The sequence below is a fragment of the Balaenoptera physalus genome (assembly GCF_965194825.1).
Source record: "Balaenoptera physalus genome assembly, chromosome: X".
Classification (NCBI taxonomy): Eukaryota; Metazoa; Chordata; class Mammalia; order Artiodactyla; family Balaenopteridae; genus Balaenoptera; species Balaenoptera physalus.
The window spans coordinates 134,866,423-134,881,267 of record NC_138903.1 but is presented as its reverse complement, the minus strand read 5'-3'; the positions used below and the strand labels follow the sequence as shown (position 1 = coordinate 134,881,267).

Here is a 14,845-nt window from a genome sequence, read left to right as displayed (position 1 = left end):
AAGTATCCCAGAGTTTTAGGTAATAATGCATCATTGCATGTTCAGCGGCTTAATGAGAAGTGACATTTTGATCTCTCCTGTTTTTGTGACTTAAATAGGAACCAAGTTCACCCCAGCTCCATCTTATTCTGATCTCGGTGGGGCTGCTGTTTGCTTGCAGTTTGCCTCTCACCGGTTTGGTGAGCCTCCTCTCAACACAAGCACACACTTCTTGCAGTGCACATTGAAATGAGTCTTGACTATCAGAGAATCCAACCAGGCTGGTGGGCCAAGCAGGGAGGATGGACATGCCAATCATCTTCCACAAGCAGAATAAGCTAAATATGCAGATTTGAAGAAAATGCACTTAAAGCACATCCTGAAGTAAGAACCCTTTATTAAAATGAAATACTACATGTACAAAGGCGGAATAAGATGGACATTGTTGCAACTTTCCTGGGCCATCAGGTTAAGCAAGACTTTCTCAGTGAAAGAGTAGCTGGTCAAATTGACAGTTGCTCAACTGCTGAGCCTGATGAAGGCTTTGTCCTGCTTCCTAGACACTAAGAAGGGATTCTCATAAATCCTCTTGAAAGTTTCTCATGGTTTGCTTTCAACAAGATTGAAATAAAAGCTAATGACATCGTCAGCTGATAGATTACCAAATCTTTTGTGTAATATTTAGGTAGGTAATTGGGAAATAATTGAAAGAGTAAGTGACATTTTTAAAACAAAACTCCCACTCTTATCTGAACAAGGTGTCTCAGTGCTAATATGTAAAAAATACAAACTAGGAATAGATCCAATTATTGAATCTTTTCTCTTCCTAGCAAATAGTCATGGTCATCCTTGAATACATATAAAAAATAAAAGGGAAAAGTCACATTCATTCTATTAAAAAATATGTTTCCAAAAAGCATTTATCTTTAATAATTATAAAAAATGTGTAATAATATATATACTGTTTTAATGAGTTGGAACTACTTGTAATAACAATTAAGAAAAAAATGTAACCCTTAGAACTCTATGGTCATAGTAAATAAAACAAAAATTTAATTATCTATTTATAAACATGGATATGCTGGGTAGTCAGTGAGACTTCTAGGCATCAAAGTCCATTGCTCTGGAATAACAGTCTCTGAGTGATGTGGAATGAAAAGACAATTTCAAATAAAAAAAGAACAGGAAGTTGGTCTGAGACGTTACATCCTGTGTGATTCCAACCAAATGACATATTGGGGAGGGCAGCTTACAGAGACAGTAAGAGGATGGTGTTGCCAGGGGCTGGGGGCATCAAACGGGCAGAGCACAGAGGATTTTTAGGGCAGAGAAATACTCTGTATGATACTATAATTGTGGGTACGTGACATTATGCATTTGTGTATATATATATATATATGTGTGTGTGTGTGTGTGTGTGTATATATATATATATGGTCATGTATACAAACATACATGTGTAAAATAACTCAATAATCAATAGCCATACATATGTCCCAATAATACATAGCCCAGTAGAAGACTGGGCCAGTCATAAACAGCATTTCACAGGAGAGCAAACTGAATGGGCCAGTCGACAGCGGTGAGAAGGTCCTCAACACGTGCCTTGTCCTACGTGGTCTGAGATCCCACATGGCTCTCCTTTCACCCACCGTGTTGGGGGAAGTCGAACCAGAATGTCTGGCCCTGTGTGTCTGACATGCCTCCACTGGCCCCCCGGATATGGGGCTCCTGGTGGGGGAAAACGCAGCCCCTCAAGTCCTTCTCTTTGGTCTCAGGTGCAGGGACCACCTCTCTGTGGGCCAGATGCCTTGGCACAGAACAGCCGCTGGTGGGGGTGGCCCCCACTGAAGCAGCTGAAGAGGAAGGTCACCGTCACCATGGAGGTGACCCTCTTCAAGAAGTACTTGCCCAGGGGACGTACTCTGCGCAGGTGCAGCCACTGAGGGGGGCACAGCTGGGGACATGGGAGCTGCTGGGGCATGTAGTGGGGGAGGGATGCTCCACACCAGGCAGGGTCGGTGGCTCGAGCCTGTGGCAGCACCGCAGCCCTGTGGTGCCCTGCCCGCCAAGATGCCACGTGAGCCTGATCACGTGTGTTTGCACCACTGGCGCATCACATGCACCTGATCTCTCACACATGTGTGCTCACTGCTGACCCCACATGTGCCTGATGTCAGGCACACGTATGCTCACCTGCTCACTGCAAACCCATCACATACACTTAATCATACACCATCTCACTGCTGCCTGTCACCCCCAGACCACATAGGTTGAGTCCTACAAGGAGGACAGAGTTGCCCAGCTGGACTTCATCAGCTGGTCCACTGCTGCAGCTGTGAACTGGAGCCTCACGTGGGTGCTTCCTGGCATCCTTCACACTCGGGTCATGAGTTGCACTCTCCTGCCCAGGTCAGTTTCCAAAACCAGGAGGGCTCAGATCTCTTCCCGGGGCTGGCTTAGGTAAGGGGCTTGCTTGTTTTCTGGGCAACATTATCTGTTATCTCAGAGTGAAGGGGGATCGTGTACCCCCCAGGGAAAAAGACATCCATGTCCTGACCCCAGGGCCTCAGGACGTGACCTCGTTTGGAAGTAGGGCCTGGTCATGTAAGTAGGTAAGACAAGGGCATTAGGGTGGCCCCAATCCTGTGTAACTGTGTCCTTATGAGTGGAGACACAGACACGGAGGGGAAGCCATGTGAAGATGAAGGCAGAAACGGGAGGGATGCAGCCACAAGCCCAGGGATGCCTGGAGCCCCCAGAAGCTGGACGAGGCAGGAAGGACCCTCCCCTGGAGCCTCAGCACTTTCCAACTAGACAGTTACCATGAGTGGGCCTGAACTGAAGGCAGCACCATGGCCCTGACCATTCTGTCTTGCCCGCATGGCGCCCTGGGGAATGGCTCTCACAGGACGTGGACCAGCAAGTTGGTTTCACATGAGACCATAGGACGCTGGTCCTGTAAACATGCAGGCCCTTCTCACCCTTCCTCCTGGGCTCTAGTCACACAGGGGGACTGTGCACCATGTGGGGCTGGGCTTTCAGCCTCTGCACAGGACCCCTGGGTGTTGCTTAAAAGTGCAGGTTACGCCTCAAGAATGACGGAAGGTGAATTTCTTATCCATCTCTGTGGATCTGACTGCTCCAGGGGACTCGTGTGAGTGGAATCACACAGTATTTGTCCTTTTGTGTCTGGCTTATGTCACTGAACATAATGCCCTCAAGGGTCATCCACACTGTAGCCTGTGTGAGAATTCCCTTCCTTTTTAGGCTGAATAACATTCCTTTGTGTGGATGGACCATGTTTTGGTTTTCTGTTCACCCATCAATGGACACAGGTAGTGTCTACGTTAATTTCTCATGTCTTATAATATTCAGGGAGTAACTTGCTCAGCACAGCCCCGACTCTGATGGGGTCAGCACCTCGTTCCTCAGAGGGTCCTACTATTCAGTGAAGGGGGTTCATTCTCCTCAAACTCAGCATCAAGAGTGGGGGTTTGACAGCCCCCACTGGGTCTCCTTCATGTGAGGCTCTGCTTTTGAAAGAACAGGCACCATGCACACAGGGGTGGTGGGCGTGGGATGTGGGCCCCTGGTGGACAGGTGGGTCACTGGGTGCAGATGGGGCAGTGCGCAAGGAGCTCAGCCTGTGGGTTCTCCACTTGGGTGGCTTCCCTTGAAGAAGACAGTGCGGTGTCCATTCTGGGCATCATACTAGTGCAGGAAGTCGCTTGACCAGGAGCCATAGGAGCCATCAGGCCCCCCCACACACATGTTGCTGGGAAGCAGGACCTGAGTGTGGGGCTCTCGGTGACCCTGAATGCGCTACACCCAGAGTCAGCCCATGGGATGCACTGTTCTGCCCAGGCTTCCAGTGCAGCTGCCTCCTGCTGGAAGCCTGGGACGCTGGAGTCAGGCCACTTCTGGTCTGTCCTTGCAGGAGCCTGGGCTGCACTACATGAAGCTCCCTGCTCACCCTGTTACCAAGTCCAACCTCACTCTGCTCACCACACAACAGGCCAATAAATTGGGAGACGAGATGTCGAGGCAAGGAATAGTGACTTTATTTGGAAAGCCAGGCATCCGAGAAGGTGGCAGACTAATGTCCTAGAGTACCATCTTATCAGGGTCTGGATGCCAGTTTCTTTTATAGAACAGAGAGGGGGAGGAGTTAAGGAAGTAAAGTAAAAAGGCCATTAGTCTGGCAAAATATCTCCCGGTTTGGCCAGCAACAGGAAGGGGATGTGATAACTTCTTCTTTTCTGCAGCCATTCACAGGTGAGCAGGGTCAGAACGTCTCCTTGTGAGCAGAACAAAGGCATTTCAGTTTAACATTCAGGCAGAGGGGCAGGGTTCCCCGAGGCAGGCCATTATGTATGCTTACAGCTATAGACAGCATCCTTTTAATGATTATAATAACAAAAGCAACTAAAAGCAAATGTTAAAGTAAAAGACACAGATCCAACATGGAGTCAGATTTTGCTCTTCCCTGTTACAATTCCCCACAGTCAATGTCCATTCCACAATCTTGTGGGGAAAGGGGCGATGACCACTCTAACTGCTTCCTGTGGTGTAGGGTTGACGAGGAGTGATCACGGAATAGAATTGATCAGCCTTGTGCAGGGAATAATTCTTAGAATTTTTAGTAAATAGTGAAACTCTCAACTCTTTGAACCTGATGCTGTGTTGTTCAGTTGAATAGGATTAAACAAGTAGATTAACCCACCCTTGTCCAACTGTAAGGAAATTGCAATCTCAGGTTAAGGAGTTTAGCATTTTTCTTTGTATGGGAAAATGCAAGAGTCTGGGCTCACTGAAATCATTCCTTTGATATGCACCTCAGCTATCTGGGGCCTGAATCCTGTATTTTCACATCCTGAGTTTCCTCAAGGCTCACCATAGGGAGTGGCTGCAGTCTGATGGCTGCTAGATGGCAGGCATTCTTCCTTCCACAGGGCTCACCAGCTCATGTTGGAGGGCTACAATCACCGATGACTGTGGCAGGAAATATTCCATTTCTCAGATCCTCCTCTTGGTCTGGAATTCAACCAATATTTGGGAGACATTTCATGACCAAGTTTTGTCCCACAGCACTGGGAGGCTCATCCAAGATCAGGTGAAAATTCTTGTTGATATGCCACTCCAGGTGCTAATTTCCAGATTAGGCCCTGATGATAATTAAAGATTCTCTGTATCCTCTGTCTTTCTAGTCTATTATGATCCAGGAAATGTTTTCCCTTATTGCTTCCTCCCATACTTAGAATCACCCTATTACAATTATTCTATAAGAGTCATAAATGTGATCTATTTCCTCAAGATGTTGAGCTATCATCAATTGTGTTGGAGGCCTGGTTACATACTGGGTACTCTAAGAGACAACAATCTTATAAAATAGACAGTATATAAGTAATGCAGCTAGTAACATTGACAAAGTCATAGTGCAGTAGGGAGACACAAAACATAAACAATTTGGAAACAAAGAACAAATTAAAACAATGCTTAGTATAACTAGTTGTAATCCAGTTACAGTAAACCATCAAGTCCACAGGAGAGCTAGCTGGAGAAGCCAAATTCTGGCAGGATCAGGTAGAGAGAAAAAGATAAATGTTTCACCTTTGTTTACAAGGGTATACTTTATCAACTTGTTGTAGGTCATAGCATAAGAGAAAAGGTTTTTCTGGAAAACAAAGATTAAGGCTAGTATATTTCCCAAAGTCACAAAGTTATAAATCATATTAATCAGTTCACTCAGTTCCATGTAATTAATTCCTGTTGATCTGGATGAAGTAATCAGTTTTCCCATTAGTTTTGTCATTTGTTACCCAGTCTAATGGCATTATCTAAAGGCTATCAGAAACTTATATTTGTTAAAAAAATTCTTTTTATGAGCCTTCTTTTTAAAAAATTAATAAATTAGTTAATTTTTGGCTGCGTTGGGTCTTCGTTGCTGCGAGCGGGCTTTTTCTAGTTGCTGCGAGCGGGGACTACTCTTCATTGCGGTGCGCGGGCTTCTCATTGTGGTGGCTTCTCTTGTTGCAGAGCATGGGCTCTAGGTGTGTGGGCTTCAGTAGTTGTGGCATGCAGGCCCAGTAGTTGTGGCCCGCAGGCTCTAGAGTGCAGGCTCACTAGCTGTGGCACACAGGCTTAGTTGCTCCGCGGCATGTGGGATCTTCCCAGACCAGGGCTCAAATCCGTGTCCCCTGCATTGGCAGGCAGATTCTTAACCACTGCACCACCGGGGAAGTCCCTATGAGCCTTCTTGAAGATGTGGCCGTTTTGCAAAGCATCACCTTAGCTGCCTATGAATGATAAAGGTCTTAAAAAGGCAAGATTAAAGATCTGATTACAATTCTTCTTGGCAAAGAAGCTTATCCAAGTTGTTGTGACATACAACACTTTAAGATAACAATTAAAACTATAAAATTATACCAGGATATATGCAAATTTCAGAAACTTTATATAATTTTTAGAATGTCTATATCAATAACATTTATTCATACTGTACAATCTGAGGAGGCTTATCATTCATTTGACAATGCTTTCCATGTAATTTAGCATACCGACCAATTCTAGTCAGTTTAATATATATATATTCCTCCCCGCCCCCACCGGAGGTGCCTCAGGGTCACAGTTCCCTAGCCCCAAAAAAGGAAGATTCCCAACCAGTGCCCCATCAGTACAAAAGGGAAGAACCCCAACCAATGCCCCATTGGAGATGAAGCTGAATGAATGACCAAGGCTAGTTCAAAAGGGAAAACCCCAACCAACACTCTGCCACAGGCAAAACCTACACAATAGGGAAGGCTCTCAGGAGCCCTCTGAAGCATCCCAAAGCTAGCTGAAGTCAAAAGAACTTTAATTAGAATTTGATAGGAAAATCATCAAAAATATCAAAAAAATATTTTTTAAACATTTGGTCAGATAGAAAATTTAAGAACAAATACAGCTCAGTTAAAGGCAAGATAGTTCACACAATCTGTTATCAAAAGCAGCATTCTAAGTAAACTTGTTCTCTTAGCAAAGAGGAACAAAATCTGGTCCTGCACCAGTCTACTTTTAATAACAAAATCTATTTACCCAATTAAGTTTAATCCAATCTCAGCCTGACCATGCATAAAACTCCTTTTTACTCAAAACATATATCCCACTTTCCTATTATATAGTGAAATGTTTCATTATTTTTAGTAGTTTTAATTACATATTTAAATTAGAATCTCCAACTCTTAAAAACCTTAATTTCTAGTGAAAACCAAGAGGCAAGGAATAGTTACCAAAATCTGGAGAGACTACTTCAGATAATTTTCAGAACATAATTATTCATATAGAGTTTACCTAAAAGCTCTTTCTCGTTTACATTTACTTTAAAGTTTCACCATATCAAGTTATTTTCCTTGCAACAGATGTAATAAGGTCTTATTTGATTCCTACGCACAAAAAAGTATTATGCTTAATATTAATGACTCTGAAGACATGTCTATATTAATTAGATCAACAAGCTTAAGCCACCTTCAATACCAGATATCAGTTTAATGTTGAATATTTTCTAGATCACGTGAACCTAAAATTCATTCTGTCCAGTTTTATATTCCTGAGTATTTATATAAGCACTTAATTTTTTTTAAAGTCAATTAGGTAGAGCTCTTTTACGAATTAATTTTGGTAATACCATACATCCACAACACACATAGACACATACAAACACACAAACAGAGAGACCTCATAGTTCTCATTTCAAAATTTCAGCCCTGAGTCAGGTACAGCATGTAAAACCCATCAGTTTACAAAAGCGGTTGTATTAAAATTGGGTTTCTGGCAATGGAACAAATCAAGCTCACTTGTCTAGATGGCTAAATCTTTTTACTAATGTTTACGGAAAAGACACAGGATTTCTGTTTATCCTTGACAAGTCAATTTCTAAATTACTTTACCCTCTTTTCAAAATTTTCATTTTAAAAAGATGGCAGAGGTAAAGGGTTCCTGAGAAGACCAGGTAGGACATTTGCATCTTAAAGATATAGGCAAGTTTCCCCTAGGATGACTTTGTTTCCCCTTTGTTTAATACTTACAAGCCTCTTAAGATAAATAGGGAAGGTTTGAGGAGTGGTAAAAGGATTGGTGGGTTTCGGATTATTTTTGGAGCCACACCTCTGGCCCTGTAAAGACTAGATTTGTAAAACAAGGACAGTTTTTTCTCTTTTTTTCAAAGAATTGGGTGGCTACCTCAGTGATATTGAAGGACTGACATACCCATTTACCTACGTTGGAACGTTTTACTTTTAGCTGCTGTGATTCTTCTGCAATAGGAATGCAGAAAAAAGGCATCTTTTAAGTCCAGGACTGAGAACCAGCCGTATTCTCCCAGAACAGTTGTGAGCAGAGTGTATTGATTAGGCACCACAGGGTTTAAGTCTTGGACTACTTGATTTATAGCCCTCAAATCTTGGACAAAGCGATACTCTGCTGAGTTTGGCCTTTTGACCAGTAGGATAGGGGTGTTATATGGGGACCTTCAAAGTTTAATCAGTCCTGTTTTCAAAAACTTTTCCAAAATTGGCTGAATTCCCTTTTGGGACTCTTGTCTCAGAGAATATTGTTTTAGATTAGGTGTCCCAGCATTCCTTTTACAAAGGAGATCTCATCCCAAAAGGGGGATTGGACACTCTGGATGTTTCAGGGTGAGGTCCCCTAGTTGGCATTCTAGAGATTGTAAGAACGAACGGTTTTGTACTTCCCCAGAAACTTCCTTGACCAGGATAGACTGAGATGTTTTCTGTGCCACCTTGGTGTTTACCACAGAATATGTGACATCCGTATCTATCAGAAAGTCAATCAACTTGTTCCTCACTGTCAAAGTTACCCAGGACTCCTGTGGGGAAATTACAATCAGACGCCTCAAGTCTAAGGGACTCCCCTAGCCTCTTCATTCATTAACAGAGTGTTCCTCTCTTTTTAACATATGAGAGGCTCCTGTCCTCCTTCTATTCTTCTTTAATCTAGGACAATCTTTTTTCCAATGCCCTTCCTCCTTGCAGTAAGCACATTGTTCCTTCCCCAGTGTTGGCTTACCTTCCTTTAGGTTACTCCCCTTCTGGGAATTCAATGCTACTGCCAGAAAGGCTGCATTCCATTTTGCATCTTCTTGCTTCTGTCATTGTTTCCTGTTTTTGAATACTTTAAAAGCAACATCTACTAATTGAGAAGGGTTCATTCCAGATGCACCATCTAAATTCTATAATTTTCTTCTTATATCTGCGCGCTTTGCCAGATGAAGGTCATATTTACCATCCTTATGTTCTCAGGGGCTTCAGGGTCTGTATCTGTGTACCGCCTATAAGCTTGATAAATCCTTTCTAGAAACTCTATCTTGGTAAATCCTTTCTAGAAACTGTAGAAATCCAAATGAGGATGGATCCTCATTTGGTTTTTGTTTTATCTCCTGAATTTTGTTTAAGCTCTTTTGTCTAGGTCCCCTCTTGGATTTTCTTTCAGACCACTGCACCATAAGGCGGCAGCCCTCTGATTCCTTTTCCTCCTGATGCAATAGCATAAAAGCTTCTACACATGGAATCTCATCTCTTTTCCCTGCTCTTTTGCAAAACACTTCTAATTGCAAGATCATATAATAATTGCGTGAGCCATTCAGGAGTCATCGCTCTTCTGATCCTAACATATATTGAGTCCACACCCTATTACAATAGTACATCATGTCTTTCTTAGTCCACCATCACAGCTATGTTTTGCCCATTTATCTAATATACGCCCCAAAGGGCTCTCCTTCAGGATAGATGGAGTATTTCCCATTTTTATAAGTTTGATAACACCAAAACACAAAAGACCCAAACAAATTCCAACACAAAAGCCCAAATAAATTACAGCATCGATGCACACAAAACCAAAACCAAAACCAACGAACCGGTTCCCAAATCAGGTACAGTCCAACAACAATTCCCCTCTCCAACAGGTACCCAGACCAAACAAATTGGCTTGTCCCATAAAGGAAAAGCCAAAATTAAGGAGGGAATATGTTCCTGGGGTGCACACCAGAGTGACTTACCCTCCAAAATCGAGTCCATCAACTAGCAGAAGTTTGTAGTTTCCTTGCTTCAACTGCCAAGCGCTGGGGCAGCAGGTGCTGCTTCACGGAGTTTTGAAGGGAAGATCTTCAGGACAAATGGTCCCAGCAGCTGCTAGGGCCTTACCCTAAAATTCCCTGACCAGGACCGGCTAGCCACGAGCAGGAAGGCTACTGGCTGGCTAAGCCAAATTTGTTACCGAGTCCAAGCTCGCTCTGCTCACCACACAACAGGCCAATAAATCAGGAGATGAGGTGTTGAGGCAAGGAACAGTGACTTATTGGGAAAGCCAGGCGTCTGAGAAGATGGTGGACTAATGTCCTAGAGTACCATCTTACTGGGGTCTGCATGCCAGTTTATTTTATAGAACAGAGAGGGGGAGGATATGTGGAAGTAAAGTAAAAAGGCCATAAGTCTTGCAAAATATCTCCTGGTTTTGGTCAGCCTCGGGGAGGGGATGTCTTCATTTCTTCTTTTCTGCAGCTATTCACAAGTGGGTAGGGTCAGAATGTCTCCCTGTGAGTGGAACAAAGGCACTTTAGTTTAACATTCAGGCAGAGGGGCAGGATTACCCAAGGTAGGCCATTATGTATGCCAAGAGCTATAGTCAACATCCTTTTAGTGATTATAGTAACAAAAAGCAACGGAGAGCAAAGGTTAAAGTAAAAGAAGCACATCCAACATGGAGTCATACTTTACTCTTCCCTGGATCCCAACCATAATGTGGCCAGAGAAATTGGTAACATTTTTGTTTTGCATGCCAAAATGTTTAATGACAGAGAGATTTCGTTCCGTTTCCTGATGTGAGTGAAGTGTGGAGCCCGATGTTGATTTAGTCTCCAAGCAATGTATGTCCTAGTTCCCACATGAGAGTGAGCCCCCTGTCCAGAGATGAGAGAACCCACTTGTATAACCTGTCCTCCTAGGAGAGCAGCCCTAAGCTAGTTTAAACCTGACCAAGTTCTGTCTACACAGTAGATTTAGATCTCCCATATTCTGTCTACACCGAGTATGTTTAGACCTGACCATATCCTGTCTACACTGGGATATTTAGACCCAAGAGTGATCTGTCTACACTAAGTACATTTATACCTGGCTATGTTCTGTCTGCACTGGAACATTGGAACATTTACTCTGAAGGTGTCCTGTCTACCTAAGAAGAGATGCTTTTACTTCCCTGCTTTGTCCTCTTTGGTAATTTTTTTTTTAAGTTCTGAATTTTATTTTATTTATTTTTTTATACAGCATGTTCTTATTAGTCAACAATTTTATACACATCAGTGTATACATGTCAGTCCCAATCGTCCAATTCAGCACACCACCATCCCCACGCCACGGCGGTTTTCCCCCCTCGGTGTCCATAAGTTTGTTCTCTACATCTGTGTCTCAGCTTCTGCCCTGCAAACCATTTCATCTGTACCATTTTTCTAGGTTCCACATACATGCGTTAATATACGATATTTGTTTTTCTCTTTCTGACTTATTTCACTCTGTATGACAGTCTCTAGATCCATCCACGTCTCAACAAATGACTCAATTTCGTTCCTTTTTATGGCTGAGTAATATTCCATTGTATATAAGTACCACATCTTCTTTATCCATTCGTCTGTCGATGGGCATTTAGGTTGCTTCCATGACCCGGCTATTGTAAATAGTGCTGCAATGAGCATTGGGGTGCATGTGTCTTTTTGAATTACGGTTTTCTCTGGGTATATGCCCAGTAGTGGGATTGCTGGGTCATATGGTAATTCTATTTTTAATTCTTTAAGGAACCTCCATATTGTTCTCCACAGTGGCTGTATCAATTTACATTCCCACCAACAGTGCAAGACGGTTGCCTTTTTTCCACACCCTCTCCAGCATTTACTGTTTGCAGATTTTTTGATGATGGCCATTCTGATTGGTGTGACGTGATATCTCACTGTAGTTTTGATTTGCATTTCTCTAATAATTAGTGATGTTGAGCAGCTTTTCATGTGCTTCTTGGCCATCTGTATGTCTTCTTTGGAGAAATGTCTATTTAGGTCTTTTGCTCATTTTTGGATTGGGTTGTTCGTTTCTTTAATATTGAGCTGCATGAGCTGCTTATATATTTTGGAGATTAATCCTTTGTCCGTTGATTCGTTTGCAAATATTTTCTCCCATTCTGAGGGTTGTCTTTTCGTCTTGTTTACGGTTTCCTTTGCTGTGCAAAAGCTTTGAAGTTTCCTTAGGTCTCATTTGTTCATTTTTGTTTTTATTTCCATTACTCTAGGAGGTACATCAAAAAAATCTTGCTGTGATTTATGTCAAAGAGTGTTCTTCCTATGTTTTCCTCTAAGAGTTTTACAGTGTTCAGTCTTACATTTAGGTCTCGAATCCATTTTGAGTTTATTTTTGTGTATGGTGTTAGGGATTGTTCTAATTTCATTCTTTTACTTGTAGCTGTCCAGTTTTCCCAGCACCACTTATTGAAGAGACTGTCTTTTCTCCATTGTATATCCTTGCCTCCTTTGTCATAGATTAGTTGACCATAGGTGCGTGGGTTTATCTCTGGGCTTTCTATCTTCTTCCATAGTTCTATGTTTCTGTTTTTGTGCCAGCACCATATTGTCTTGATTACTGTAGCTTTGTAGTATAGTCTGAAGTCAAGGAGTCTGATTCCTCCAGCTCCGTTTTTTTCCCTCAAGACTGCTTTGGCTATTTGGGGTCTTTTGTGTCTCCATACAAATTTTAAGATTTTTTGTTCTAGTTCCGTACAAAATGCCATTGGTAATTTGATAGGGATTGCATTGAATCTGTAGATTGCTTTGGGTAGTATACTCATTTTCACAATGTTGATTCTTCCAATCCAAGAACGTGGCATATCTTTCCATCTGTTGGTATCATCTTTAATTTCTTTCATCAGTGTCTTATAGTTTTCTGCATACAGGTCTTTTGTCTCCCCAGGTAGGTTTATTCCTAGGTATTTTATTCTTTTTGTTGCAATGGTAAATGGGAGTGTTTCCTTAATTTCTCTTTCAGATTTTTCATCATTAGTGTATAGGAATGCAAGAGATTTCTGTGCATTAATTTTGTATCCTGCAACTTTACCAAATTCATTGATTAGCTCTAGTAGTTTTCTGCTGGTATTTTTAGGATTCTGTATGTATAGTATCATGTCATCTGCAAGCAGTGACAGTTTTACTTCTTCTTTTCCAATTTGGATTCCTTGTATTTCTTTTTCTTCTCTGATTGCCGTGGCTAGGACTTCCAAAACTATGTTGAATAATAGTGGTGAGAGTGGACATCCTTGTCTCATTCCTGATCTTAGAGGAAATGCTTTCAGTTTTTCACCATTGAGAATGATGTTTGCTGTGGGTTTGTCGTATATGGCCTTTATTATGTTGCGGTAGGTTCCCTCTATGCCCACTTTCTGGAGAGTTTTTTATCATAAATGGGTGTTGAATTTTGTCAAAAGCTTTTTCTGCATCTACTGAGATGATCATGTGGTTTTTCTTCTTCAATTTGTTAATATGGTGTATCACATTGATTAATTTGCGTATATTGAAGAATCCTGGCATCCCTGGGATAAATCCCATTTGATCATGTTGTATGATCCTTTTAATGTGTTGTTGGATTCTGTTTGCTAGTATTTTGTTGAGGATTTTTGTATCTATATTCATCAGTGATATTGGTCTGTAATTTTCTTTTTTTGTAGTATCTTTGTCTGGTTTTGGGTTCAGGGTGATGGTGGCCTCATAGAATGAGTTTGGGAGTGTTCCTTCCTCTGCAATATTTTGGAAGAACTTGAGAAGGATGGGTGTTAGCTCTTCTCTAAATGTCTGATAGAATTCACCTGTGAAGCCATCTGGTCCTGGACTTTTGTTTGTTGGAAGATTTTTAATCACAGTTTCAATTTCATTACTTCTGATTGCTCTGTTCATATTTTCTATTTCTTCCTGGTTCAGTCTTGGAAGGTTATACCTTTCCAAGAATTTGTCTATTTCTTCCAGGTTGTCCATTTTATTGGCATAGAGTTGCTTGTAGTAGTCTCTTAGGATGCTTTGTATTTCTGTGGTGTCTGTTGTAACTTCTCCTTTTTCATTTCTAATTTTATTGATTTGAGTTCTCTCCCTCTTTTTCTTGATGAGTCTGGCTCATGGTTTATCAATTTTGTTTATCTTCTCAAAGAGCCAGCTTTCAGTTTTATTGATCTTTGCTATTGTTTTCTTTGTTTCTACTTCATTTATTTCCGCTCTGATCTTTATGATTTCTTTCCTTCTGCTAATTTTGGGTTTTGTTTATTCTTCTTTCTCTAGTTCCTTTAGGTGTAACGTTAGATTGTTTATTTGAGATTTTTCTTGTTTCTTGAGGTAGGCTTTTATAGCTATAAACTTCCCTCTTAGAACTGCTTTTGCTGCATCCCATAGGTTTTGGATCGTTGTGTTTTCATTGTCATTTGTCTCCAGGTATTTTCTGATGTCCCCTTTGATTTCTTCAGTGATCTCTTGGTTATTTAGTAACGTATTGTTTAGCCTCCATGTGTTTGTGTCTTTTACATTGTTTTCCCTGTAATTCATTTCTAATCTCATAGCGTTGTGGTCAGAAAAGATGCTTGATATGATTTCAATTTTCTTAAATTTACTGAGGCTTAATTTGTGACCCAAGATGTGATCTATCCTGGAGAATGTTCCGTGCGCACTTGAGAAGAAAGTGTAATCTGCTGTTTTTGGATGGAATGTCCTATAAATATCAATTAAATCTATCTGGTCTATTGTGTCATTTAAAGCTTGTGTTTCCTTATTTATTTTCATTTTGGATGATCTGTCCAT

At 41.7% G+C, this 14,845-nt stretch overlaps 1 protein-coding gene across 5 annotated transcripts in view; it reads right to left on the bottom strand.

Annotated features, from left to right (window-relative positions):
- Positions 1-4,021: 4,021 nt before the first annotated feature.
- VAMP7 (vesicle associated membrane protein 7) overlaps positions 4,022-14,845 on the bottom strand; it is a 105,779-nt gene continuing 94,955 nt past the window's right edge. For 2 of the 5 annotated variants that reach the window (XM_082447881.1, XM_082447883.1), the window contains one exon: positions 4,022-5,016. In XM_082447881.1, coding sequence (XP_082304007.1) covers positions 4,999-5,016 — 18 coding nt within the window. In that variant the 3' untranslated portion in view covers positions 4,022-4,998. Of the gene's footprint in view, positions 10,569-14,845 lie in introns of all 5 variants that reach the window. The other 3 variants (XR_014259067.1, XM_082447880.1, XM_082447882.1) reach the window with 3 other exon arrangements.